The following is a 26,276-nucleotide window of genomic DNA, read 5'->3' as shown; positions in this document are numbered from 1 at the left end:
TTTTCTATCCAAAGCCAATAATTATATGCATATTCTAGTTACTGGGCAGGAGTAGTAACCAGATTAAATCGGGTACGTTTTTTATCCGGCCGTGTCAATACTGCCCCCTACCCCCAACAGGTTAATCTAACCACACTGTCCGATTTCAAAAAGGCTTTACAACGAAAGCAAAACATTAGATTATGTCAGCAGAGTACCCAGCCAGAAATAATCAGACACCCATTTTTCAAGCTAGCATATAATGTCACATAAACCCAAACCACAGCTAAATGCAGCACTAACCTTTGATGATCTTCATCAGATGACACTCCTAGGACATTATGTTATACAATACATGCATGTTTTGTTCAATCAAGTTCATATTTATATCAAAAACCAGCTTTTTACATTAGCATGTGACTAGCATGACTAGCATTCCCACCGAACACTTCCGGTGAATTTACTAAATTACTCATGATAAACGTTCACAAAAAGCATAACAATTATTTTAAGAATTATAGATACAGAACTCTTTTATGCAATCGCTATGTCCGATTTTAAAATAGCTTTTCGGTGAAAGCACATTTTGCAATATTCTAAGTAGATAGCCCGGCCATCACAGGCTAGCTATTTTGACACCCACCAAGTGTGGTACTCACCAAACTCAGATTTACTATAAGAAAAATTGGATTAACTTTGCTCTTCTTCGTCAGAATGCACTCCCAGGACTTCTACTTCAATAACAAATGTTGGTTTGGTTCCAAATAATCCATAGTTATATCCAAATAGCGGTGTTTTGTTCGTGTGTTCAAGACACTATCCGAAGGGTAAAGAAGGGTGACGCGCCCGGCGCGTTTCGTGACAAAAAAAATTCTAAATATTCCATTACCGTACTTCGAAGCATGTCAAACGCTGTTTAAAATCAATTTTTATACTATTTTTCTCGTAAAAAAGCGATAATATTCCGACCGGGAGTCGTTGTTTTCGTTCAAAGAGAGAGAAAGTAAACATGGTGGAGTCTCGTGCACGAGTGCCCCAGTCTCATTGTTCTCAGATTGACCACTATCCAAATGCGCTACTGTTTTTCAGCCATGGCCTGCAAAGTCATCATTCAATGTTCTGGCGCCTTCTGAGAGCCTATGGGAGCGTTAGAAAATGTCATGTTATGCCAGAGATCCCCTGTTTTGGATAGAGATGATCAAGAAGGCCAAGAAATAGTCAGGGAGAGCGCTTCCTGTTTGGAATCTTCTCAGGTTTTGGCCTGCCAAATGAGTTCTGTTATACTCACAGACACCATTCAAACAGTTTTAGAAACTTTAGGGTGTTTTCTATCCAAATCTAACAATTACATGCATATTCTAGTTACTGGGCAGGAGTAGTAACCAGATTAAATCGGGTACGTTTTTTATCCGGCCGTGCAAATACTGCCCCCTATCCCCAACAGGTTAATAAAGAGCTGCAGTTAGTTGGGTGGCAAGGAATAAGTTAGTCCTAAATATTTCAAAAACTAAAAGCATTGTATTTGGGACAAATCATTCACTAAACCCTAAACCTCAACTAAATCTTGTAATAAATAATGTGGAAATTGAGCAAATTGAGGTGACTGTCATGGTCAAAACATGTTGATACAACAGTAGCTAAGATGGGTAGAAGTCTGTCCATAATAATGCACTGCTCTGCCTTCTTAACAACACTATCAACAAGGCAGGTCCTACAGGCCTTAGTTTTGTCGCACCTGGATTATTGTTCAGTCATGTGGTTAGGTGCCACAAAGAGGGATTTAGGAAAATTACTGTTGGCTCAGAACAGGGCAGCGCGGTTGGTCCTTAAAGGTACACGGAGAACATTAATAATATGCATGTCAATCTCTCATGGCTCAAAGTGGTCCTTTAAGGGCCGCAAGGTGTGCCACAGTATGATGCAACTTTTAAAGGAGGAACCACTGTAGTACCCACTATGATTATTAAAACCTACCCTAACCATAAACCGTGGATAGATAGTAGCATTCGCGCAGAACTGAAAGTGCAAACCACCTATTTAACCATGGAAAAGTGACTGGGAATATGGCAGAATATAAACTTTGTAGTTATTCACTCCGCAAGGCAATCAAGCAAGCTAAACGTCAGTATAGAGATAAAGGAGAGTTGCAATTCAACGGTTCAGACAATTACGGACTACAAAAGGAAAACCAGCCATGTTGCCGAGACCAACGTCTTGCTTCTGGACAGGCTAAACACATTCTTTGCACGCTTTGAGGATAACACAGTGCCACCGATGCGGCCTGCTACCAAGGACTGTGGGTTCTCCTTCTCCGTGGCCAATGTGAGTAAAACATTTAAACTTGTTAACCCTCGCAAGGGCGGCATCCCTAGCCGCGTCCTCAGAGCATGCGCAGACCAGCTGGCTGGTGTGTTTACGGGCATATTCAATCTCTCCCTATCCCAGTCTACTGTCCCCACATGCTTCAGGATGGCCACCATTGTTCCTGTACACAAGAAGGCAAAGGTAACTGAATTTAATGACTATTGCCCCATAGCACTCACCTCTGTCATCATGAAGTGCTTTGAGAGACTAGTCAAGGATCATGTCATCTCTACCTTATCTGCCAACCTAGACCCACTTCAATTTGCTTACCGCCCTAATAGATCCACAGACGATGCAATCGCCATCACTGCACACTGCCCTATCCCATCTGGACAAGAGGAATACCTATGTAATAATGCTGTTTATTGACACTATCTCAGCATTCAACACCATAGTACCCTCCAAGCTCATCATTAAGCTCGAGACCCTGGGTGTGAACCCCGCCCTGTGCAACTGGGTCCTGGACTTCCTGACGGGTCGCCCCCAGGTGGTGAAGGTAGTAAACATCACCTTCACTCCGCTCATCCTCAACACTGGGGCCCCACAAGGGTGCGTTCTCAGCCCTCTCCTGTACTCCCTGTTCACCCATGACTGTGTGGCCAAGCACGCCTCCAACTCAATCATCAAGTTTGTAGACGACACAACAGTAGTAGGCTTGATTACCAACGATGATGAGACAGACTACAGGGAGGAGGGGAGGGCTCTGGGAGTGTGGTGCCTGGAAAACAACCTCTCACTCAACGTCAACAAAACAAAGGAGATGATCGTGGAGACAGCAGAGGGAGCACACCCCCATCTACATCGACAGTACCGCAGTGGAGAAGGTGGAAAGCTTCAAGTTCCTTGGCATACACATAACTGACATACTGAAATGGACCACCCACATAGACTGTGTGGCGATGAAGGCGCATCAGAGCCTCTTCAACCTCAGGAGGCTAAAGAAATTTGGCTTGTCACCTAAAACCCTCACAAACTTTTACAGCTGCACAATTGAAAGCATCCTGTCGGGCTGTATCACCGCCTGGTATGGCAACTGCACCGCCCGCAACCGCAAGGCTCTACAGAGGTTGGTGCGGTCTGCTCAACGCATCACCGGGGGCAAACTTCCTGCCCTCCTGGACACCTACAACACCCGATGTCATAGGTACGCCAAAAAGATCATCAAGTACATCAACCACCCGAGCCACTGCCTGTTCACCCTGCTATCATCCAGAAGGCGAGGTCAGTACAGGTGCATCAAAGCAGAGACCGAGAGACTGAAAAACAGCTTCTATCTCAAGGCCATCAGACTGTTAAACAGCCATCACTAGCATGTTGGAGGCTGCTGCCTATAGTCATAGACTAGAAATCACTGTCCACTTTAAGGAATGGAACACTAGTCACTTTAATAATGTTTACATATCTGGCATTACTCATCTCATATGTACACAATGTATTCTATACTAATCTACGGTATCTTAGTCACTTAATAATGTTTACATATTTTGCATTACTCATCACATATGTATATACTGTATTCTATACTATTCTACGTTATCTTAGTCGCTCGTCCATATGTATATAGTCTGAATTCATTCCTACTTAGATTTGTGTTTTGGGTATATGTTGTGTAATTTGTTAAATATCACTTGTTAGATATTACTGCACTGTCGGAGCTAGAAGCACAAGCATTTCACTACACCTGCAATAACATCTGCTAAACACATCTATGTGACCAAGAAAATTTGATTTGATATAGATTAGGAATAACAAAGGTCCATTTATCGAACCCTATGGCAGGATGTCTTGACCCTGGTTGATTCACAGCAGCTAGCATAATCAAATTGTTCTCTATCATAAACATAACTGTATAACCAATTATATGCATAATCATGAAAACCATAATATTGCAATTTAGAAGGTAATATTTCATGATCAACCATGTCAAACGCTTTGGAAAAATCAAAAAAGACGCCAAGAGTTTATTCGTTATTGTTCAGGGTGGTAAAGATTTTGTCCACAAGTTTCAAAAGAGCCATATCTGTGGAGAATTTTTTTTTACGAAAACCATATTGGTGCTCATATAGAATACACTTTTGATTTAAATGTTACAACATTCTCTTATACATCAATTTCTCTAGGATTTTTGAAAAACATGGTAGTACAGATATTGGGAGATCCTTTGTAAAATATCTTGGATCCCCAGATTTATAGAGGGGATAACTTTAGGAACAATACCAGTTTGCATAGATTTGGTGAAAATATACGTTAGAGGCTCAATAATCGAGGAATACACTGATTTCACCAGAGGCACCAATCTCATCACGACCTGCTGCTGATATCTTTGTTACCAATTACCTCCATCACCTCCATTATATCAGGAGGATCAAACTAAAACAGAGAAGGGAAATGTCCCTTCATGTAATCCAAGGGATTTCATCAGTTTTCTCTATTTTCTTTGACAGAAAGGAACAAACATTCACAAAAAGGTTTTTCAATTCACATTAAATCAGGATCACTATAGGTCTTACCTCCAACAATAAATTGAGATGGTATAGTTGTAGATTACTTTTTCTTATTCAACAGTTGATTGATGATTTTCCAAGTTGACTTTATATTATTTAAGGATTCTTGGAATTTCTTAGTAAAATATATTTTTGGGGATGTCCGAAGTAGGTTAATTTGTTCTTATACCTTTTGTTATTATTATATATTTTTTTCATCTGCAAAAGTTCACTTCAGCGCCATCACAGGCTGGTCTTCCCTGGTTGTCTGACTGTGCTGAGACCCCTGTCACCATTTGATTACCTTGGTGTACATTTATACATTATATTATCCAAGAATAGATTCAATAATTTAAATTACAATTATTCTCAGATCCCAGACTGTAGACTACCCATGAACTCAAGATGGAACTTTGTATCCATTCACTGATTGTTATAATGTACTGCAAAATTCACCTGAGCTCTGTAGACTGGTCTTCCCTGGATGTCTGACCCTGCTGGGACCCCTGACCATCTGATCCTGCTAAGACATGATGAGAATAGTGTTGTCTATTGACTGTGCACCATGACAGTGAAGCCTCTATAGCTGTTTATTACTGTCAGTGGGAAAAGTAGGGAATTACCTAGGGAAACTGACAGATCAATAACGTTTCATTGCTACTGTATACTGACTGTTGGGGAAAAAATTATATCTAATGTTAGCCAACTTTTGGCTAAATCTAATGGTTACATCAACTGGCGAAAACGAGCCAAGTTCATTTACTTCTGTTGAAACGAGACAAAACAAACGCTACAAAACATTTCCATACACACAACAGCTTTTAGATACTGCTACCTGACAGATAGCTAGGCGGAACTGGCTGTGGTAGCTACTAGCTAGCTAGATAGCTATCTAAGTTAGTTCATTCACTTCAGACAGAACTTCAGTTGAGAGGGGATGAAACATTAGCTAACGTTACATGTCAGTTACACTACTAGCTCAGCTCTGGGAATATTATTTTTTTCTCTCTGTTAAGTCAAACAGCAGTTACCTTGCCAGCTACATCAGTCAAATAAAGAGTAACCAGTTTCTGCCCTACTTGCTTTTACAACTTAGAAAAAAGCACAACACACACATATAACAGCTGCCTCTGTTCGCATGTTCTGTCGTCTCCGGACGGTCCTAAATCCAGCCGGTTGAAACCACCAAACAGCCAATCCAACCACTCTGAGTCGTCCACATGGTCCTAAACCACACCTATGCCTCTTCTTTTCTTTTTTATCACAATGCAATGATAAAACTGCATTTTCAGAATGAGGGGGGGGGGTCATGAGGTGTAGCCGCCCGTCCCCAGTGATAGTTGCACCCCTGGTACTACATATGTAATGAAAATAAATAATTCTGCTGCTCTCCCTGTTGGCTACAACTTCCAATACCATCATCTCCATGTTTGTGTACATAGGAGGGTGCCCTGGACCTGCTGAATGAACTGAAGAGCTTCAACATGACGCTGAAACTTTTGCAGGTAGAGAACCTTCAACAGGAAAATCCCACTCACCTGTTATGTATTATTTAGGTGTACAGAAGTTTCATATTTTAGGCTACTTTACATTCAACATTAAATATTATCAAATGCATGGGGAATACAGTGCAGTCAATTTCCCCACAAACAGGGAATGGATTATATAGTTATGCCTACTCCAAGTGTGAAGTCATTATAAAAGTGTAAACTCATTATTTCAAGGATCACATGCAACAAAACATTCTCTCCGCTGAATAGGAAACGAGGATTGGCATATCTGTGAATGGAATCAGGAAGCACTGCACAGACGACGTGGTCGTTTCCCTGGCCAAGATCCTCATCAAGGACTGGAAGAGACTGCTGGGTAGGATTGTAGGAGACTGTCTTTTAGAACGTGAAGCTGTCTGGAGTTGCGTTTTACAGTTTACACAGTACGTAGAGACAACATTTTACCCTCTTTGCCCCCTAGATGCTGCACGTACTCAGAGTACTGAGAGGCCCAATGAGATGAAGAATGGGGTTGACTCCAACAAATCCACAGGGTCCCCAGTCAGGTCCCCCTTAGAGAAAGACACCAGGTAGGTACATACTCACACACTCAAACCATGTAAACATAGAAAAGGGGAAGATACTGGTGTGGTTGTGTTTTTTTTGCTATAGTCACAAGAGGCTGGATATTTCTGATTCAGATACTGAATCTGAATCAGATACTGATACTGAATCTGAAAAGGAAGAATTCTCTGACAAAAAGCGAAAAGAGAAGCACAATGTTGAACACAAAAAAGACGAGAGAGCTGTTGACCTTAAAAAAGAGCGATATACAGAGGCATTCAAAAACAAACGGCATGCAGAACAATCCAAAAATGGAAAACATATAGAAGATGCCAGAAAAGAAAGACCTGTAGAACACTCCAAAAAAGAACAACACTTAGAAGAACCCGAAAAGGAGAGACACTTCGAAGAATCCAGAAAAGAAAGACATGTACCTGTACATGACACAAAAAATGAAAGACGTGCAAGAACCCAAGAAAGAAAGACATTTTGAAGAACCCAAGAAAGAAAGTCATTTAGAAGAACCCAAAAATGAGAGACACACAGACGAACCCAGAAGGGCGAGTTTTGCAGATGAAACGAGAAATGAAAGACACATAGAGGAACGCAGAAAGGAGATACCATTGTACGAACCCTCACAAGAGAGACCTGTTGAAAACCACAGACAAGAGTTTGAGAGGTGAGAGGTGCCTCTGTAAAGTTGATTCCATACAGTCTAGAGAGGACAAGTGCTGGGCCTCAGGGATGTGTTGTGTTTTCAGGAGAAGCGTCTTGGATGATCTTTACCCCTCTTGTTACTCTCCTCCACGGCCCTCCCGACCACCCCGTCTTCCTCCCCCTGTCAGACGTATGTCTGAGGGGGTGAAGAAAGAGGTGAAGAAGGAGAGAGAGAGGTCAGGATGGATAGATACTCTAGTGTCAACGCATGGAACTTTTCTGAGAACACTATTACTTTCAGATGCTATGGTACATTACTGAATGAGTGGTTTGTTCAGATAAAAGGCTACAGTTTGAGATGTTTATATTGGAAGCCCTTGAGATGGATTGCACACTAACCTTGTTATTTCACTGACTTGTTCATACAGCATACCACTGGGCACAACATGTCATTTCAATGTAGAAATGTGGGTAATATTTCGTTGAGACGTTGATCAATGAGATTTCAACCTTTATTCACCCACTCAAAAAGTCAGCCAGAAGTTTGTTGAATTACAAATGCATTATCACTATGCTTGCAACCATCTAAAAGCATATCTAAATTCCAATGGGAAAACAATGTCAGATTATTGGTTTAGTTCTCATCTAAATGTGTTATCAGTGTACTTTCAACCATTTTAAAAGAACAACAAAGTTGAAAAGGGGAATACAATGTCAGATATTTAGTATTTATACCTAAACGTAATGTTTTATCACTGTGCTTCATCTAATTGCACTACCAAATTACCTGGATTGCAGTTAAGATTACATTAAAAGTACATTGTGCAAGTGTTCAATGCAGTAGATATTCTGCACAGATTATTATAGCAATTGTGAAGATCTCCACAGAACGGCAACCTGTGCACGCTATCTTGAACATGCACACTTTCTATGATTACATAAGAAGACATTTATAGTTACAGTAGGCTAACCTCAATGTGGCCGTAGATGTGTTACTCATTGTAGCCCTTTCCTGCAGTCAAATGACCTAGTGGCCACATGGGTGGAATATTATTCATAATTTCATAATTAATAAACAAATAAAATAATGTATCCGGTGTTTCTATGTCAAACGGGTTTGTTATAGTTCAGTCTTCTGTGATGTATATAAAGTGTAATATTGGGATGCAAACTAAACATTTTATACATCTCTATATCTGATATGGTACATGTCTTATTTTTTTAAAGCCCTTAACCATGTGTGTGAGGCATATACTTTTGTTTCAATGTAGATTTGAAACACTCTGTGTGACCCTGTTTAGCCCACTGCAGTAAAAAGTAAAGGTTGAATAAATACTGTTACTTTAGTTTGTAAAATAGCCTTAACTTTATGCCATTTACTGTATTACAAAAGTCATATTGAATTGTGTTTGGTTTGTCAACACAATCAAATATCAACATTTAAAGGATATATAATGCTTGGATAGTTTCATTTTTACATTTTCACATTTAGCAGACGCTCTTATTATCTTATCCTCTTAAGAATGCATACATTTCATACATTTTCTTTTCTCCGTACTGGTTCCCCGTGGGAATCGAACCCACAACCCTGGCGTTGCAAACACCATGCTCTACCAACTGAGCCACACGGGACCTGTGTGAGCCATCATCTGAGCCACTAGCCTAATCCTATTCTTTAACTTTAAAAAAAAAATTTAGTTGGATGATGTGAATCCAACATAATTTCCTAACTTGACGACAAGGTATTATGCAATTTATTGTATTGCAAAAGTGATACTGAATTGTGTTTGATTGTCAACTCAACCAAATATCAACATTTGAACATCAACATGTGTCTTTTGTGCCACTGACTTAGTCTGGCTTTAATTCCAGTTTGTTTACAAATGAATAATGTATATGTTGGATTAATTTCTCCATTTCAACCAAGAATCAAAGTTAAAGATTACGACTAAATCAGTTTGTGCCCAGTGGGTAGTGACCTTGAAGAGTAACTTACCCAGCACCCTACTTCTGCATGGTGCACGGTGTGATCATGGTCAATGCATGCTTTCCTTAATCATTCGATTTGTGCTAGTTGTATTAGTTCTGGAAAGCATGGTTTTACTCAGATTTCATTTGGAATATTTCAATTTCCATAAAGGAGAAATTCTTCAGACACTCTGTCTCCTTCTCATCCTCGTCCCACCCCTCCGTCCAGATGTCCCTCAGTGAAGGCGAAGAAAGAGAGGTCAGAGGGCATGCTGGTTGTGAATAGACTGAGTTGTCTATTATGGTCCATAGTTTGTGATAGATCATCACCTACCTTTGTTTTATCAGACACAGCGAAATATGCCCTGAAATCACTGTTTTACTGTTTGTTTTGTTACCATAGGTTGTACTTCATACAGCAAAGTCAAAATCATTGCAACTATGAGCATGTTCCTCCTTTTTTGATGATAAACTGTCAGCGATACACAGAAAATTACAAAACGTTTTCAGAATTGCAATAGATTTAGTCTGTTGATTTTTCATTTAGGAAAAAAGCTCCTCCTGACCCTAATGCCCCACTTCCTCCTCTTCATCCTCATCCTTCTATGCCCACTGCAGCAGAGGTCAAGGAGCGGTCAGAGTCAGCTTCTCTCCTGTCAAACTGTATTTATTTCACAAGACACATTGGACTACAGTATAAATTGTACTTCCTGTATTATACTTATGCTAACATTTGTATTCTATTCTACTGAGCCATTTACTTTATGTTCGTTTGTATTCTTATCTTTTATTACTTCTTATAGTTGTTGCATTGTCGAGGAGCAACCTGCAAGTAGTGATGGCAAAAGTACGCAATTGTCATACTTGTGTAAAAGTAAAGATACCGTAATAGAAAATGACTCAAGTGAAAGTCATCCAGTAAAATACTACTTGAGTTAAAGTCTAGAAGTATTTGGTTTTAAATATACTTAAGTATCAAAAGTAAATGTAATTGCTAAAATATACTTAATTATATTTACTACTATTAATTATATTTACGATCCAGCAACCGAAAGGTTTGCCTAGGTTAAATGTAAAAATAGGTTTTAAAATCAAAAAGTTGAATGATACATTATTTCAAATTCTCTTGTATTAAGCAAACCAGACGGCACATTTTCTTCTTTAAAAAAAAATGTACAGATACCCAGTGGCACACTCCAACACTCAGACATGTGAAGCTATTGTATTTAGTGAGTCCGCCAGATCAAAGGCAGTAGAGATGACCAAGGATGTTCTCTTGATAAGTGTGTGAATTGGACCATTTTCCTGTCCTGATAAGCATTCGAAATGTAACGAGTACTTTTGGGTGTCAAGGAAAATGTATGGAGTAAAAAGTACATAATTTTCTTTAGGAAAAAGTTGTCAAAAATGTAAATAGTAAAGTACAGATACTGCAAAAAACTACTTAAGTAGTACTTGAAAGTATTTTTACTTAAGTACTTTACACCACTGCCTGCAAGTAAGTGTTTCGGGTCATGGTGCATGTGCATGTGTATCCCCTATATACGACTAATAAAACTTGAAACATGAGTGTGCTACTATACTATCGATAGTAATGATGAATAGTAGTGATGATTGAAAATAATAATATTTTACATTTAGAAAAGAGCCTCTGCGGATTTCTGTGGTTAGAAAAGAGACTCCAGACCCCAATGCTCCTTTTGCAACTCTTCCTCTCCATCTCCACCCTCCCCCTCCTGTGAAGCGCCTGTCAGTGGAAGTCAAAGAGGAGAGGTCAAGGTTGCTGTTATGTTGCATGGTTGTATTTTCGTGTGGTTACTTTTGAGTGTCAGCAATGTCTGTTCTCTGTGACATTATTGAACTGCTCCTGTTGACAGATATGCTAAATGGATTATATTCATTCCGACACAACGCATTTTTGTTGCTTTTCCTTGTGAAGTTTCAAACATCACATTCTTTGCTGTTTGCTACCCAGAGAGGAGTTGTCAGATTACAAACCCGTTTCTCTGTAGGTGATGTCCTCTGACCATGTGAAAAAGGATGGGTCTGGGATCTGTAAATCATACTACCTCATTCATGTTGAGTGTGCTCAATTGTGTTTAGTCTTTTCAGTACATGTTCCTAAATGTCATGATAAATATAGTATCCAACAGTCATTTAATAGTTCCTGTTAGTATATAGTATAAGGTATATAGTGCCTTCGGAAAGTATCCAGACCCCTTGACTTTTTCCACATTTTGTTAGGTTACAACCTTATTTTAAAATTGATTCAATAGATTTTTTTTCTAATTTCTCTCATCTCTGGGTAGCACATTACCCCATAATGACTAAGCAAAAACGAGTTTAGAAATTCTTGCTAATTTATTAAGAATAAAAACAAAAAAATATTAGTGTTCAGACCCTTTACTCAGTACTTTGTTGAAGCACCTTTGGCAGTGATTACAGCCTCGAGTCTTCTTGGGTATGACGCTACAAGCTTGGCACACCTGTATTTGGGGAGTTTCTCCAAGTCTTCTCTGCAGAGCCTCTCAAACTCTGTCAGGTTCGATGGGGAGCGTCGCTGCACAGCTATTTTCATGTCCCCAGAGATGTTTGATCGGGTTCAAGTCCGGGCTCTGGTTGGGCCACTCAAGGACATTCAGAGACTTGTCTCGAAGCCACTCCTGTGTTGTCTTGGCTGTGTGCTTTGGGTCGTTGTCCTGTTGGAAGGTGAACCTTCACCCCAGTCTGAGGTCCTGACTAGTCTCCCAGTCCCTGCTGCTGAAAACATCCCCACAGAATGATGCTGCCACTACAATGCTTCACCGTAGGGATGATGCCATATTTCCTCCAGACGTGACGCTTGGCATTCAGGCCAAAGAGTTCAATTTTGGTTTCATCAGACCAGAGAATCTTGTTTTCCTATGGTCTGAGAATCTTTAGGTGCCTTTTGGCAAACTCCAAGCAGGCTGTCATGTGCCTTTTTTTTTACTGAGGAGTGGCGTCCGTCTCGCCACTCTACCATAAAAGCCTAATGGTGGATTGCTGGAAGGTTCTCCCATCTCCACAGAGGAACTCTAGAGCTCTGTCAGAGTGAACATTGGGTTCTTGGTCACCTCCCTTGACCAAGGCCCTTCTCTCCCGATTGCTCAGTTTGGCCGGGTGGCTAGCTCTAGGAGTAGTCTTGGTGGTTCCAAACTTCTTCCATTTAGCAATGATGGAGGCCACTGTGTTCTTGGGGACCTTCAATGCTGCAGAAATGTTTTGGTACCCTTCCCTAGATATGTGCCTCGACACAATCCTGTCTCGGAGCTGTACGGACAATTCCTTCGACCTCATGGCTTGGTTTTCGCTCTGACATGCACTGTCCACTGTGGGACCTTATATAGACAGGTGTGTGCCTTTCCAAATCATGTCCAATCATTTGAATTTACCACAGATGGACTCCAAGTTGTAGAAACATCTCAAGGATGATCAATAGAAACAGGATGCACCTGAGCTCAATTTCGAGTCTCATAGCAAAGGGTCTGAATACTTATGTAAATAAGGTATTTTTGTTTTGCAAACAGTTCTAAAAACCTGTTTTCACTTTGCCATTATGGGGTGTTCTGTGTAGATGGCTGAGGAAATTGTCTTATTTTATCCATAACAAAACAACATTTGGAAAAAGTTGAAGGGTCTGAATACTTCTAGACATTCTCTAAATGTGGATGATGATGATATAGTTTTGTTAAATTCGATGAAGATTATTATGACAACAGTTGCAAAGCACTGCTAACCGTTCTCCTTTTGCAGAAAATACTCCGATAGCAAAGTGCCCAAAAGACCATCTATTGATGCCAAGGAAGAAAGGTTGGCAAGCCATAGTGCACAGGTGCATGCATAATTATACACTGCATGTGGGCATATGTGCTTGTTTAAGTTGAATCCCATTGACATGAGTTGTGGTTGTATATTTGGTGATATTAGAGAATTGTGTGTTAACCCCTTCATTGGAGCAGAGGTCTTCATAGGGAAATACCGTATGTGAATATTTATCTGTGCTTTGCCACATTGTCATGTTGTCTGCCCTCTGCTGGTGAAGCTGTTTGATCAAGCATGCCTGCTCCCTGAATGCTGTGTGCTTTTTGCCAATGAGCAATGGCTGCAATACATGCAAATCTTACATACAAATGTTTCCTGTTTCAGAAAGGATTTGTCAGATTCCAAACCAAAACCTGCTAAAAGGCAGAGTCTGGACTCGTCAGATTCCAAACCAAAACGTTCTAAAAGGCCAAGTCTGGATGGCAAGAAAGACAGGTTTGCATAATACAGTCGTGGCCAAAAGTTTTGAGAATGACACAAATATTAATTTCCACAAAGTTTGCTGCTTCAGTGTCTTTAGATATTTTTGTCAGATGTTACTATGGAATACTGGAGTATAATTATAAGCATTTCATAAGTGTCAAAGGCTTTTATTGACAATTATTGACAATTACATGAAGTTGATGCAAAGAGTCAATATTTGCAGTGTTGACCCTTCTTTTTCAAGACCTCTGCAATCCGCCCTGGTATGCTGTCAATTAACTTCTGGGCCACATCCTGACTGATGGCAGCCCATTCTTGCATAATCAATGCTTGGAGTTTGTCAGAATCTGTGGGTTTTTGTTTGTCCACCCGCCTCTTGAGTATTGACCACAAGTTCTCAATGGGATTAAGGTCTGGGGAGTTTCCTGGCCATGGACCCAAAATATTGATGTTTTGTTCCCCGAGCCACTTAGTTATCACTTTTGTTCGTCACCAAACTGTTCTTGGATGGTTGGGAGAAGTTGCTCACTGAGGATGTGTTGGTACCATTCTTTATTCATGGCTGTGTTCTTAGGCAAAATTGTGAGTGAGCCCACTCCCTTGGCTGAGAAGCAACCCCAAACATGAATGGTCTCAGAATGCTTTACTGTTGGCATGACACAGGCCTGGTGGTAGCGCTCACCTTGTCTTCTCCGGACAAGCTTTTTTCCAGATGCCCCAAACAATCAGAAAGGGGCTTCATCAGAGAAAATGCCTTTACCCCAGTCCTCAGCAGTCCAATCCCTGTACCTTTTAGGGTAAGTCTGTCCCTGATGTTTTTCCTGGAAAGAAGTGGCTTCTTTGCAGCCCTTCTTGACACCAGGCCATCCTCCAAAAGTCTTCGCCTCACTGTGCGTGCAGATGCACTCACACCTGCCTGCTACAATTCCTGAGCAAGCTCTGTACTTATGGTGCCCCGATCCCGCAGCTGAATCAACTTTAGGAGATGGTCCTGGCGCTTGCTGGACTTTCTTGGGCGCCCTGAAGCCTTCTTCACAACAATTCAACCGCTCTCCTTGAAGTTCGTGATGATCCGATAAGTGATTTAGGTGCAATCTTACTGGCAGCAATATCCTTGACTGTGAAGCCCTTTTTGTGCATAGCAATGATGACGGCACGTGTTTCCTTGCAGGTAACCATGCTTGACAGAGGAAGAACAATGATTCCAAGCACCACCCTCCTTTTGAAGCTTCCAGTCTGTAATTCGAACTCAATCAGCATGACAGAGTGATCTCCAGCCTTGTCCTCGTCAACACTCACACCTGTGTTAACGAGACAATCACTGACATGATGTCAGCTGGTCCTTTTGTGGCAGGGCCGAAATGCAGTGGAAATGTTTTTGGGGGATTTAATTCATTTGCATGGCAAAGAGGGACTTTGCAATTAATTGCAATTCATCTGATCACTCTTAATAACATTCTGGAGTGTATGCAAATTGCCATCATACAAACTGAGGCAGCAGACTTTGTGAAAATTAATATTTCTGTCATTCTCAAAACCTTTGGCCATGACTGTACTAAACTTCACTCTAAAAACACTTATTGACCTCACTTTTAAAGCTGTATGAAGTGACCTTTGAAGGAAAATAATTAAATAAAGAAATATTGTAATTTGTAAAGCTCTTTTCTCACACCCAAGGCACTGTTTTTTTCTTTTTATAATAATAATAAAAGCAGACAACAATCAATGCTATTTACAGGTGTTGTCCAATCCGTTGAACAGAATTAACATCGGTCATTGAAAGCTTTTCTGAACAGCTCAGTCATTTAGCTGTGCCTTAAGCAAGGCCAGAGACTCTACAGCCCTGACAGTGACTTTAAGTGCGTTCCATAGCCTAGGAGCCGCACAACTGAAAGCCTTGTCACCCATAGTTTTTTGTCTGCTGTGGGACTGCTGAAGGGAGATGGACCTGTAGCAGCGAAGGGAGTGTACGATGAAGTCAGACAGATACTTGGGTCCAGAGTTGTGGATAGCTTGGTAGGTGTGAACCATGATTTTAAAGTCAATGCGTGAGCATTTGGGGAGCCAGTGGAGGTTGAACAGAGCTGGAGTGATGTGCTCATGGGGGAAATGGGGTTGAGGACACATGCAGCACAGTTCTGGACATATTGTAGCCTTCTTAGGCACTTGTCAGATTTGTCAACCAACACGGTATTACAATAGTCCAGATGGGATAAGATAAACGTGTGGATGAGTTGCTCAGCTGGAGGCTGTAAAAGGGTAGGTTACATAGGTCGTAACCTGGCAATGCTCCATAGATAGAAGTGTTACCAAAGTTACATTTTTCTGATGTGGGCCTCAAACGAGAGCTGACTGTCAAATATCACACCCAGATTGCGGACCTCACTGGAGGGGAGGACCTTGACACCATCAATATTGAGGCTGTAGCTGCTGATTTAGTTGATGATGCGAGTGCCAATCAGGAAGACCTCTGTCTTTTTGCAATTTAACTGCAGGAAACTCTGCTGTATCCACACTTTGATGTCCTGCAGGCAACTGACCAGGAATGCAGTGGCATTGGCAGTGTTTGTAGAGATAAAAAGCTGAGTGTCGTCAGCATAAAAGTTAAAGCCCAGTCCATGTTTCCCAGTGGCAGCATGTAGATCCAAAACAGTAGCTGCCCTAGGACCGAGTCTTGAGGGACCCCCTGGCGGATCAGTGTGAGAGGACCTGAACCAGTCCAGGACAGTGTCTGACAGGCCTGGTAGCTTCTCCATGCGGTCCAGCAGAATGGCATGACTGACCGTGTCAAATGCTGCATTGAGGTCCAGCAGTATGAGGATGCTGGCAGCCCCAGAGTCCGCATTCATGAGGAGGTCATTGGTGACCCTTACCAAGGCAGTCTCTGTGTCTGAAACCAGGCGGGAAGGGCTCGAGTAGGTTGTGAGTGGCAAGATGTTGTTGGAGTTGGCTAGACATATCATGTTCGAGCAAGGTCAGGTTGGAGATAGGCCTGTAGTTCTGGAGGTTGTCAGGGTCAGATCTAGGCTTTTTAAGTACTGGTGTGACTGTGGTGAGTTTGAGCTGTTGAGGGACACATCCAGTGGTTAATGATTTCCTTGAAAAAAGGCTCCAGAACAGATAACTAGGTCTTGACAAGTGAGGTGGGGATAGGGTCAAGTGAGAAAGTGGTGGGCCTCATTGTTCTAACCAGCTTGGTTACATCAGCTGCAGTGACTGTGGTGAACATGGAGAACCTTGACTCAGGGAGCGTAGGACTGTGTAGGTCAACTACAGGGGCTGGAGAGGACAGGATGGTGTTGTTGTTCAAAGGCTGAAGGAGCTTGCTCACAGTAGAGAACAGCACCTGGGAGTTACCACTGCTGTTGCTAATCAGTTGGGAGTAGTAGTAGTAACATGGTCAAATGAAAGTAAAAAAACAGTATCTAGCACTCACTCAGATGAACAGCAGTGTCACAAGACAGGTGTTTTCTCTCTCTCTCTCGTTGTAGAAAGGACTTCACTGACTCCAAGCACAGTCATTCTGTGAAACTGGCTCTCATTCAGATTCATTACAATGATTGACACTTCTCTGGTCATTACTGCTAAATGCATTAATATGTTGCCATGAGCTATCCAGTGGGCGAAGTACATCTGTCAGCATCTAGTTTTAATTGATATTCGATTGAATTTCAAATAACATGACATCAATATGAAATCAGCATAACAAGCGAAAAGGAGTGGAAAAAGTACTCAATTGTCATACTTAAGTAAAACTAAATGCTAGTAGATTATTATTATTTTTTACTGACATAAGGGGGCACACTTCAAAACACAGACAATTTACAAACACAGTATTTGTGTTTAGTTAGTCCGCCAGATCAGAGGCAGTAGGGATGACAACGCATTCTATGTGCGTGAATTGGACCATCATTCTGTCCTGCCTGAGCATTCGAAATGTTACGAGTGCTTTTTTGCTACCAGGGAAAATGTATGGGAGTTGAAAGTACTTAGTTTCTTTAGGGATGTAGTGGATTAAAAGTTGACAAAAATATACCAAACAAAAATATAAACGCAACATGTAAAGTGTTGGTCCCATGTTTCATGAGCTGAAATAAAAGATCCCAGAATTTTTCCGTACACACAAAAAGCTTATTTCCCTTAAATTGTGTGCACAAATTTGTTTACATCCCTGTTAGTGAGCATTTCTCCTTTGCCAAGATAATCCTTCCTCCTGATGTGTGGCATATCAAGTAGCTGATTAAACAGCATTACACAGGTGCACCTTGTCCTGGGGACATAGAAGGCCACTCTAAAATGTGCAGTTTTGTCACACAACACAATACCACAGATGTCTAAAGTTTTGAGGGAGCGTGCAATTGGCATGCTGACTGCAGGAATGTCCACCAGAGCTGTTGCCAGATAATTGAATGTTCATTTCTCTACCATAAGCCACCTCCAATGTTGTTTTAGATAATTTGGCAGTACAACCAACTGGCCTCACAACCGCAGACCAAGTCTCACCATGTGAGCCCAGGACCTCCACATCCGGCTTCTTCACCTGCAGGATCGTCTAAGACCAGCCACCCGGACAGCTGATGAAACTGTGGGTTTGCACAACCGAAGAATTACTGCACAAACTGTCAGAAACCGTCTCAGGGAAGTTCATCTGCGTGCTCGTCGTCCTCACCAGGGTCTTCACCTGACTGCAGTTCGGCATCGTAACCGACTTCAGTGGCAAATGCTCACCTTCGATGGTCACTGGCACGCTGGAGAAGTCTGCTCTTCACAGCTGAATCCTGGTTTCAATGTTACCGGGCTGATGGCATTGTGTGGGCGAGCGGTTTGCTGATGTCAACGTTGTGAACAGAGTGCCCCATGGTGGCTGTGGGGTTATGGTATGGGCAGGCATAAGCTACGGACAACTAACACAATTGCATTTTATCGATGGCAATTTGAATGCACAGAGATACCGTGACGAGATCCTGAGGCCCATTGTCGTGCCATTCATCTGCCACCATCACCTCATGTTTCAGCATGATAATGCACAACCACATGTCGCAAGGATCACTACACAATTCCTGCAAGCTGAAAATATCCCAGTTCTTCCTTGGCCTTCATACTCACTAGACCTGTCACCCATTGAGCATGTTTTGGATGCTCTGTATCCACATGTATGACAGCGTGTTCCATTTCCCGCTAATATCCAGCAACTTCGCACAGCCATTGAAGAGGAGTGGGACAACATTCCACAGCCCACAATCAACTCTATGCGAAGGAGATGTGTCCCGCTGCATGAAGCAAATTATTGTCACACCAGATACTGAATGGTTTTATGATCCACTCCCCTACAATTTAAGTTATGTGACCAACAGATGCATATCTGTATTTCCAGTCATGTGAAATCCATAGATTAGGGCCTAATTTATTAATTTCAATTGACAGATTTCTATAGATGAACTGTAACTCAGTAAAATATTTTAAGTCGTTGCATTTATATTTTTGTTCAGTGTATAAATAGTAAAGTATAGATACGCCCAAAAAACGACTTATGTATATTTACTTAAAGGAAAACTCAAAATACAAAAAATATTGCATCATAACGGGCCAGATTTTTGTATTTTTCAAGTTATGTATCCTGAGAACTTGATTGCTGACATACAAAATATTGTTGGTCTATATCAACAATGGACTAAGAAATCTAGCCCGTATGATGATTTTGAATCATATGATGCTCCGTTATGCAACTTTCAAAATACAGTAATCTTGTCCTGTATGAAGCATTTTGCATCATATGAAGCAAAATGCATTTCTGTATTTTGAAAGTTAGGTAACTTGATTGCTTTCAGAATAGAGTAATCTGGCCTTTATGATGCATTTTGTGTCATATGATGCGAAACACAGCATCATATGATGCAAAATGGATCATATGGGCCAGATTTTTGTATTTTGGAAGTTACGTATCTTGAAAACTTGATTGTTGACATGCAACATATTTTGGGACTATATCAACAATGGACTGATGAAACAAATACCAAAAGACACATTTTGGGGTGTAGTTTTCCTTTAAGTACTTTACACCACTGCAAGCGAGCCATGTCATTGCATTTTAGTTAAAATGTTGATTAAAAAAAGACAATTTCCTTGTACGTTTTCCACATTTTAACAAAGTTAGATTTTTTTATTTTATTTGTTGAAATGACATTGAATCAATCAGTGGGTAGTAACCCCTTCTCTCTTTCAAATTGTCAATATTTTACTACCTCTCTTTAGGAGGGACTCTATGGGTTCCAAGACTAGCAGCTCACCCTCAGCTAAGAAGCTCTCTAGTGAGACGTAAGAGGGCCCCTTTCTTATGCAGATAGAAAAGATAATTTCCTCTTCTTATTTGTTTTACTGCGTTAAGGCCTTTTTGGTTACTTTGCATAATGGAGCGCATTAAGATATGGATGTTACTTCACTCCATTGCTTTTTCTGTTTCTGTGTTTGTTTCAGGAAAGAATCTCATGGCTCCAAGTCTTCTCACCCTGGCCCTCTGCAGAGAAAGTCCTCAACGGACAGTATTGAACGGTACCCTTTCTAACTGGAAAATACTATCTACTGTATAACTGAAATCAATATGGATCAGATTTTAAACTCTTGATTGACGTATATGCTGTTTGGCTTGTGTACGATGACCAGGAGAAAGAAACCAGATATGCCAAAGATCCCCACCACCCCCACCAGTCCCATGTCCCCCTCCTTCAGCTCAGCAGGGGTTCCCCTGTCCCCTTGCCTGGCCACTGGAGAAAATATCAGGGACAAGTGCATCGAGATGCTGGCTGCTGCTCTACGCACAGATGGTGGGGGAAAAGACTAACTGAATGGATCAGAGTACAAGTACAGACACTCACAGAGATACAAGTAACAAGAGATCAATCTCCACATGAAGTGACTCAACGCACATTCATTCACACACACAGTACAGTATGGAAATGAACATTAAATGAATAGTGGTTACGTTACACACAGAATGATAGATTTTGTAGATGAAAAAGAGTAAACGTAATACCCTCAGTTTTCTCTCCTCAGATAACTTCAAAGAATTTGGGACAAACTGTGACTCAATGGCAGCAGAGATTGAAGATTATATCCTTTTAAATCTGCATGTGGTTCTGAAGTATGTTACCAATTTGGGTTGGTTTCAGTTTGCAGTGTGTTTGCAGAGCTGCCATTTGCTCTCTTGGCTTTGAATATAACAAGTTTGATCTTTGATTGTCACCGTTAGATATTTCAGCCAGGTGGTGAAGAAAGCTTCCTTAACTATCCTCCGCTGCACATATTTACAAGGAGATGGGAGCCACAGATATGAAGTATAAAAACAGGGTGCGGAGCCGCATCAGCAACCTGAAGGACCCCAAAAACCCTGGGCTGCGGAGGAACGTCCTGGCTGGAGGCATCGAGCTCAGACGTGTCGCCATCATGTCTGCTGAGGTACTGTAAACTTCTGTCATATCAACCCATGACCCACCCCTGCCTTTAACATATTCCTAAAATGTTGTATTAAATAGAGTCAAGAAAGTCAAGCACCTACCAAAACATTGAGTAGACAAATCTCCCTCCGAGATTTCGTCTATCTATCCGTCTATCTATCTAGGAGATGGCTAGTGATGAGCTGAAGCAGCTGAGGAACAATCTGACTAAGGAGGCCATTAGGGAACACCAGCTGTCCAAAACCAGCGGTACCATTTCTGATCTGTTTCAGTGCAGCAAGTGCAGCAAAAAGAACTGCACCTACAACCAGGTAAACATACCATACTCTGCATACACACCATATTCTGCTTATTGCAAGGTATATACTATATTTTACTTAAACAGATACACACGGCTCACTGCACTGAAAACATACATATGCTCTACACACTGACCCAATATCAGTTTTATATTGTACGCTCTACCAGTTCCAGTTACATTTTACACATTGAGATACAGTGGAGACAGCCTGTGCTGTTGAATGAAAGCTGCCTTCGTATTAACTGTGTGTGTGTGTGTGTGTGTGTGTGTGTGTGTGTGTGTGTGTGTGTGTGTGTGTGTGTGTGTGTGTGTGTGTGTGTGTGTGTGTGTGTGTGTGTGTGTGTGTGTGTGTGTGTGTCTGTGTGTGTGTGTGTGTGTGTGTGTGTGTGTGTGTGTAGATGCAGACCCGCAGCGCTGACGAGCCTATGACCACTTTTGTTCTCTGTAACGAGTGCGGGAACCGCTGGAAGGTGAGACTTTTCCCTCACCAGTTCAGATAAAGCCCATTAAAATACATAACGCGAGCCCAGCACGAACAGTGGTGTCTCTGAGGCATAACAATGGTCCACAGACATAAATAATCTATCCATTTACTAATATTAATTTGTTTTCTATTCCAGTTCTGCTGATGTGGCCCAGCTCCAATGACGATGTTGCAGACCACATTTTTCTATGAGGGGCAATAATGTTTAGCAATGAGTAATTTTACAAAAACAAAAATGAATACTTACAATTTATAATTGACTTTTTAAGATGGGCTCCCGAGTGGCGCAGCGGTCTAAGGCACTGCATCTCAGTGCAAGAGGCGTCACTACAGTCTCTGGTTCAATTTCAGGCTGTATCACATCCGGCCGTGATTGGGAGTCCCATAGAGCGGGGCACAATTGGCCCAGCGTTGTCCAGGTTTGGCCGGGGTAGACCATCATTGTAAATAAGAATTTGTTCGTAACTGACTTGCCTAGTTAAATAAAGGTTACATTTAAAATATGGTGCTTTTAATGGGGGTTGAAAACATTTTTGTAAGAGGCAGGGGTTGAGACAGTCTCCAGATTGATGGCAGTGTCATTTATTCTGTCCTGGTTGGACACAGGTAATTCAATGGTGCTGAGGAGATGCAGCAGCCTTTTGTGAATTTCACTGACATCAAAATTGTTTTATGCATCTTTAAAACATTTTTTATAGTCTTTAAATCCGCAAAGACCACAGATCAAATCAGAAATCAAGTATGAAAGCTTATCATGCAACCTGTTTCAATTAACATCTTTATTGTTAAAATCTCAAGCCCAAACTTCTGAGGTTTTATTGTCACTGTTTGGGCTTCAGCGAATAATATGATTCATTTTTCTAGATAAGGTAAAGACCAAAAAACGGTGTTTATGTCATTTGTGGGTTTCGCTCTGTGAAATTTTAAAAGAGCAGCTAAAATGGATAAAAATATTTATGAATATGTGGAGTTCAATATTTTCATATGTACTGTATAATATATGGAATAGTAATAACATAGTCACCTACATATTGCTTTGCATCATAATTGAATGAGTAAACAGTATTGAAATTATGCTAATTAATAACAAATTATGTCATTGTCAAATTGTGTTTGAACTACCGGTGAAATGGAAAGTCAATATACTGTACCACTAAGAGCAGCCACAAGATGGCGAGGAAGAGTAATTTATACTGTAAGAGCTCCCACTTGCAAATGACATATCATTTAGGGAGTGAATGTCATTTACAGTACCAGTCAAAAGTTTGTACACACCTACTCATTCAAGGGTTTTTCTTTATTTTTTACTGTTGTCTACATTGTATAAATATAGTGAAGACATCAAACTATGAAATAACATACACAACTGATTGGCTCAAACGCATTAAGAAGGAAAGAAATTCCACAAGTTAACTTTTAACAAGGCACACCTGTTAATTGAAATGCATTCCAGGTGACTACCTCATGAAGCTGGTTGAGAGAATGCCAAGAGTGTGCAAAGCTGTCATCAGCTTTGGCTACTTTGAAGAACCTCAAATATAAAATATATTTTGATTTGTTAAAAAAGAATGCTGGTTACTACAGCATTTTGGACTACAGGAGGCTTTAGTCCGAAAGACAACTTGACTTAAGACAGAAAACAAATATATCAAAGAAATAACTTAGGTTTTGCTCGGTCTTCCTTCTCTCTCTCTCTCAACTGGGGTCCGTCTCTCTCCCTTCTCTTCCGCGGTGTGCCATCGTGTTCCTTTTATTTAGCCTCCACGGCTGGTTGGCACTTTCCTCTAATTACCTGTACTTAGCTGTCTGTGTCGGGGTGCCCAGCTCCTGTATTCCCAGCAGAGGAAGCCAACGTACCTCCCCTCTATTACCATCCCCCGGGGTAGACCTCCTGGGATACCACAGTACATACCCCAACCAGAAGCCATGGATTACAGGCAACATCCGCACTGAGCTAAAGGCTACAGCTGCCGCTTTCAAGAAGCTTATAAGAAATCCCGCTATGCCCTCCGACAAACCATCAAACAGGCAAAGCGTCAATACAGGACTAAGATCGAATCGTACTACACCTTCTCTGACGCTCGTCGGATGTGGCAGGGCTTGCAAACCATTACAGACTACAAAGGGACGCACAGCCGAGAGCTACCCAGTGACACAAGCCTACCAGACGAGCTAAACTACTTCTATGCTCGCTTCACGGAAAATGTCACTGAAACATACTTGAGAACACCAGCTGTTCCGGAAGGCTGTGTAATCATACTCTCCGCAGCCGATGTGAGTAAGACCTTTAGACAGGTCAACATTCACAAGGCCGCAGGGCCAGACATATTACCAGGACGTTCACTGCAAGCTTGCGCTGACCAACTGGCAAGTGTCTTCACTGACATTTTAAACCTCTCCCTGTCCGAGTCTAATACCAAAATGTTTTAAGCAGACCACCATAGTGCCTGTGCCCAAGAACACTAAGGTAACCTGCCTAAATGACTACCGACCCGTAGCACTCACGTCTGTAGCCATGAAGTGCTTTGAAAGGCACATAAACACCATTATTCCAGAAACCGTAGACCCACTCCAATTTGCATACTGCCCCAACAGATCCACAGATGATGCAGTCTCTATTGCACTCCACACTGCCCTTTCCCACCTGAACAAAAGGAACACCTATGTGAGAATGCTATTCATTGACTACAGCTCAGCGTTCAACACCATAGTGCCCTCAAAGCTCATCAATAAGCTAAGGACCCTGGGACTAAACACCTCCCTCTGCAACTGGATCCTGGACTTCATGACAGGCTGCCCCCAGGTGGTAAGGGTAGGTAACAACATATCCGCCACAGTGATCCTCAACACAGGGGCCCCTCAGGGGTGTGTGCTCAGACCCCTCCTGTACTCCCTGTTCACTCATGACTGCATGACCAGGCACAACTCCAACACCATCATTCAATTTGCTGATGACACAACAGTGGTAGGCCTGATCACCGACAACAATGAGACAGCCTATAGGGAGGAGGTCAGAGACCTGACCGTGTGGTGCCAGGACAACAACCTCTCCCTCAATGTGATCAAGACAAAAGAGATGATTGTAGACTACAGGAAAAAGAGGACCGAGCAAGCACCCATTCTCATCGATGGGACTGCAGTGGAGCAGGTTGAGAGCTTCAAGTTCCTTTGTGTCCACATCACCAACAAATTAACATGGTCCAAGCACACCACACCAGTCATAAAGCAGGCACGACAAAATCTATTCCCCCTCAGGAGACTGAAAAGATTTGGCATGGGTCCTCAGATCCTCAAAATGTTCTACAGCTGCACCATCGAGAGCATCCTGACTGGTTGCATCACTGCCTGATATGGCAACTGCTCAGCCTCTGACCACAAGGCACTACAGAGGGTAGTGCGAATGGCCCAGTACATCACTGGGGCCAAGCTTCCTGCCATCCAGGACCTCTATACCAGGCGGTGTCAGAGGAAGGCCCTAAAAATTGTCAAAGACTCCAGCCACCCCAGTCACATACTGTTCTCTCTGCTACCGCACGGCAAACGGTACCGGAGCGCAAAGTCTAGGTCCAAGAGGCTTCTAAACAGCTTCAACCCCCAGAGTCATAGACTCCTGAACATCTAGTCAAATGGCTACCCAAACTATTTGCGTTGCCCCCCAACCCCCCCCCCCCCCTTTCCAAACCACTGGCACTCTCTGTTGTCATCTATGCATTGTCACTTTAATTAACTCTACCTACATGTACGTATTACCTCTACTAACCGGTGCCCCCGCACATTGACTCTGTACCGGCACCCCCCCTGTATATACAGTTGAAGTTTACATACACTTAGGTTGGAGTCATTAAAACTCGTTTTTCAACCACTCCACAAATTTCTTGTTAACAAACTATAGTTTTGGCAAGTCGGCTGGACATCTACAGTGAGGGAAAAAAGTATTTGATCCCCTGCTGATTTTGTACGTTTGCCCACTGACAAAGAAATGATCAGTCTTTATCATTTTAATGGTAGGTTTATTTCAACAGTGAGAGACAGAATAACAACAAAGAAATCCAGAAAAACGCATGTCAAAAATGTTATATATCCATGGAATTCAGGATCTTGTCATGGTATCTCTGTGCAATCAAATTGCCATCGATAAAATGCAATTGTTTTCGTTGTCTGTAGCTCATGCCTGCCCATACCATAACCAAACTGCCAACATGGAGCACTCTGTTCACAACGTTGACATCAGCAAACAGCTCGCCCACACGAGCCATACACGCTGTCTGC

The 26,276-nt window shown here is 41.7% G+C and overlaps 1 protein-coding gene and 1 long non-coding RNA gene across 5 annotated transcripts in view; both read left to right on the top strand.

Moving 5' to 3' along the window:
- Positions 1-22,508, top strand: part of tcea3 (transcription elongation factor A (SII), 3) — a 28,835-nt gene extending 6,327 nt beyond the window's left edge. The window contains exons 2-14 of one of the 4 annotated variants that reach the window (XM_082963864.1): positions 6,269-6,331; positions 6,587-6,692; positions 6,798-6,906; positions 13,280-13,336; positions 13,673-13,783; positions 20,024-20,086; positions 20,246-20,320; positions 20,432-20,592; positions 20,822-20,882; positions 21,073-21,223; positions 21,387-21,533; positions 21,922-21,993; positions 22,144-22,508. In XM_082963864.1, the coding sequence (XP_082819990.1) occupies positions 6,269-6,331; positions 6,587-6,692; positions 6,798-6,906; positions 13,280-13,336; positions 13,673-13,783; positions 20,024-20,086; positions 20,246-20,320; positions 20,432-20,592; positions 20,822-20,882; positions 21,073-21,223; positions 21,387-21,533; positions 21,922-21,993; positions 22,144-22,152 (1,185 nt within the window). In that variant the 3' untranslated portion in view covers positions 22,153-22,508. The remainder of the gene's footprint in view (positions 1-6,268; positions 6,332-6,586; positions 6,693-6,797; positions 6,907-13,279; positions 13,337-13,672; positions 13,784-20,023; positions 20,087-20,245; positions 20,321-20,431; positions 20,593-20,821; positions 20,883-21,072; positions 21,224-21,386; positions 21,534-21,921; positions 21,994-22,143) is intronic. The other 3 variants (XM_082963871.1, XM_082963873.1, XM_082963876.1) reach the window with 3 other exon arrangements.
- Positions 6,915-8,883, top strand: LOC145861395 (uncharacterized). Its single transcript, XR_014381178.1, has 2 exons — positions 6,915-7,559; positions 7,642-8,883. It is a non-coding gene; the product is annotated as an uncharacterized LOC145861395 (long non-coding RNA).
- Positions 22,509-26,276: the final 3,768 nt, after the last annotated feature.

This window comes from Salmo salar, chromosome 02 (genome assembly GCF_965601325.2).
Source record: "Salmo salar chromosome 02, fSalSal1, whole genome shotgun sequence".
In the NCBI taxonomy this organism is placed as follows: domain Eukaryota; kingdom Metazoa; phylum Chordata; class Actinopteri; order Salmoniformes; family Salmonidae; genus Salmo; species Salmo salar.
This window is presented reverse-complemented; position numbering and strand designations above follow the sequence as displayed.